The following is a 2,039-nucleotide window of genomic DNA, read 5'->3' as shown; positions in this document are numbered from 1 at the left end:
ATTCCTTAAATGCAATTCCTCGCACAATAGCGAATTCTGTAATAGCGATTATTGCATTTGGGATGATGAATCCCAAATGCAATAATTGCGCTCGCAAAGGGCCAGATTCTCAGAATCTGGCCCTATGCGAGCCGATTTTCGTTTCATGAATCAGGCTGAGTGTTGATCACCCTCGAGAATTGTTTGATTCCCGATGTGCACTTCGCGCAGACCCCTTCAGCCAGCGACGTGTTAGGCCCGGAGATCGAGGCCGCACTGCGCAGCGTGGGCTGCGAACTTACCCAGTCGGCTGGCATCCTTTTGCGAATGCCGCAGGTGGCTATGGCGACGGGGCAAGTCTTGTTTCAGCGCTTCTTCTACACAAAATCCTTTGTGAAACATTCCATGGAGCATGTGTCAATGGCCTGTGTACATTTGGCATCCAAACTTGAAGAGGCACCAAGACGCGTAAGGGATGTGATCAATGTTTTTCACCGACTTCGGCAATTAAGAGAGAAGAGGAAGCCTTCCCCTTTAATTCTGGACCCAGACTACGTCAGTCTCAAGAATCAAATCATAAAGGCAGAAAGAAGAATCTTGAAAGAATTGGGGTTTTGTGTCCATGTGAAGCATCCTCACAAGATCATCGTTATATACCTCCAGGTGTTAGAATGTGAACGTAACCAACACCTGGTTCAGATATCATGGAATTACATGAACGACAGTCTGCGAACAGACGTCTTTGTGAGGTTCTCGCCAGAAACCATCGCCTGTGCCGGGATTTATCTTGCTGCTAGAACTTTGGAGGTCCCTCTTCCGAATCGCCCCCACTGGTTTCTACTGTTCGGACCAACAGAGGGCGATATTCAAGATATTTGCTGCCACATTTTAAGGCTGTACACAAGAAAAAAGGCTAATTTGGCATACCTGGAGAGTAAAGTTGAGAAGAGGAAGCTTGCACTAGAAGAAGTGGAATGGAACCTGCACCTCCCCAACCCCCCCCACCCCTAGCGCCTTGAGACCCTTACGGGTGAGTAGTCGCGCTTTAACAAACTCCTGATTGATTGAAGAAGCAAAAGCCAAGGCAAAGGGGCTGCTCCCTGATGGAACTCCATGGAATGAAAACTCATCGCAGTTTTCGCCCGCCTCAAAAAACGACTCTCCAAAAGATGGGAAAGCAAACAAGAATTCACCCCTGTCTGTACAAGCTTTGAAAAATGCCAGGAAGAAATGTGATGGTGCCAAGCGTACCAGTTCAAGCAGCCCTGTAAATGGTGCTCCAAAGGAGAGGGGCAGTAGGAGTCGCAGTAGAAGCCGAGATCAAAGTTACTCCAGGTCACATTCAAGATCTCAGTCCCCAAAAAGAAGGAAAAGTGAAAGCTATTCACCATCTAGTGGTTCCAAATCCCGCAGTCCCTCTAGAAGTCGAAATGTTTCTCCACCCAGACAGCTGACCCACAGTTCTTCCAAAAGAAGTTCAAAGGCACGGGCTTGTGCTAAAGCAAAGACTAATCAATATTCCAGCTCGAAAAGAAGGAAATCTCGCAGCCGAAGCTCATCTCGCTCCAGGAGCCGGTCAAGGGATCGCTCTGACAATTCTGGGAAATACAAGAAGAAAAGGCCTTACTACGGAGACCATCGACGTGAACGGTCACGTTCTTATGAGCGAACAGGACATCACAGCTATGAAAGGGAGCACTCTGGGCACCGCCATAGGCGATGAGTAAAGCCAATTGACAGTTACACTTTACTCACTATCGTATAGGGAATTACATTTCTGCAGGTTCATTGTGAACCTTCAGGCAAACGTTCATTGAACAAGCCAGTTATAGAAAATGCTGCCAATGTGTTGCTTGTTGCTTTCCTTGGCCTTCTTTCTGTACTGTATTAACATTATTTGTCTACAGAAAATGAGATAGCCAGGTCGAATTTCATGTAACTTTTGTGTAAAAACAAATTTTAGAAAGTTGCCACTCTGTTGCCCAACTATTCTAGTGGCCTCAGCAGATGCTAGCCATAAGACTACCTCCTGCCATTCTGGGGAGAAGTGTAAACAACTC

General features: G+C 46.8%; 1 protein-coding gene across 2 annotated transcripts; it reads left to right on the top strand.

The window, feature by feature from the left end:
- Positions 1–218: 218 nt before the first annotated feature.
- LOC144799766 (cyclin-L1-like) lies at positions 219–1,742 on the top strand. 2 transcript variants are annotated; one of them, XM_078671298.1, is made up of 2 exons: positions 219–935; positions 1,039–1,742. In XM_078671298.1, exons 1-2 carry the CDS (start codon positions 307–309, stop codon positions 1,700–1,702), a joined length of 1,293 nt encoding a protein of 430 aa, XP_078527424.1. In that variant the 5' UTR covers positions 219–306; the 3' UTR covers positions 1,703–1,742. The 2 variants fall into 2 exon arrangements, with proteins under 2 accessions (XP_078527424.1, XP_078527422.1); XM_078671296.1 differs by having other exon boundaries at positions 219–938; positions 1,042–1,742.
- The last annotated feature ends 297 nt before the right edge of the window (positions 1,743–2,039 follow it).

This window comes from Lissotriton helveticus, chromosome 12 (genome assembly GCF_964261635.1).
Source record: "Lissotriton helveticus chromosome 12, aLisHel1.1, whole genome shotgun sequence".
Taxonomy (NCBI): domain Eukaryota; kingdom Metazoa; phylum Chordata; class Amphibia; order Caudata; family Salamandridae; genus Lissotriton; species Lissotriton helveticus.
Note: the sequence above shows the minus strand (reverse complement) of the source record. Positions and strands in the feature narration are given on the sequence as shown.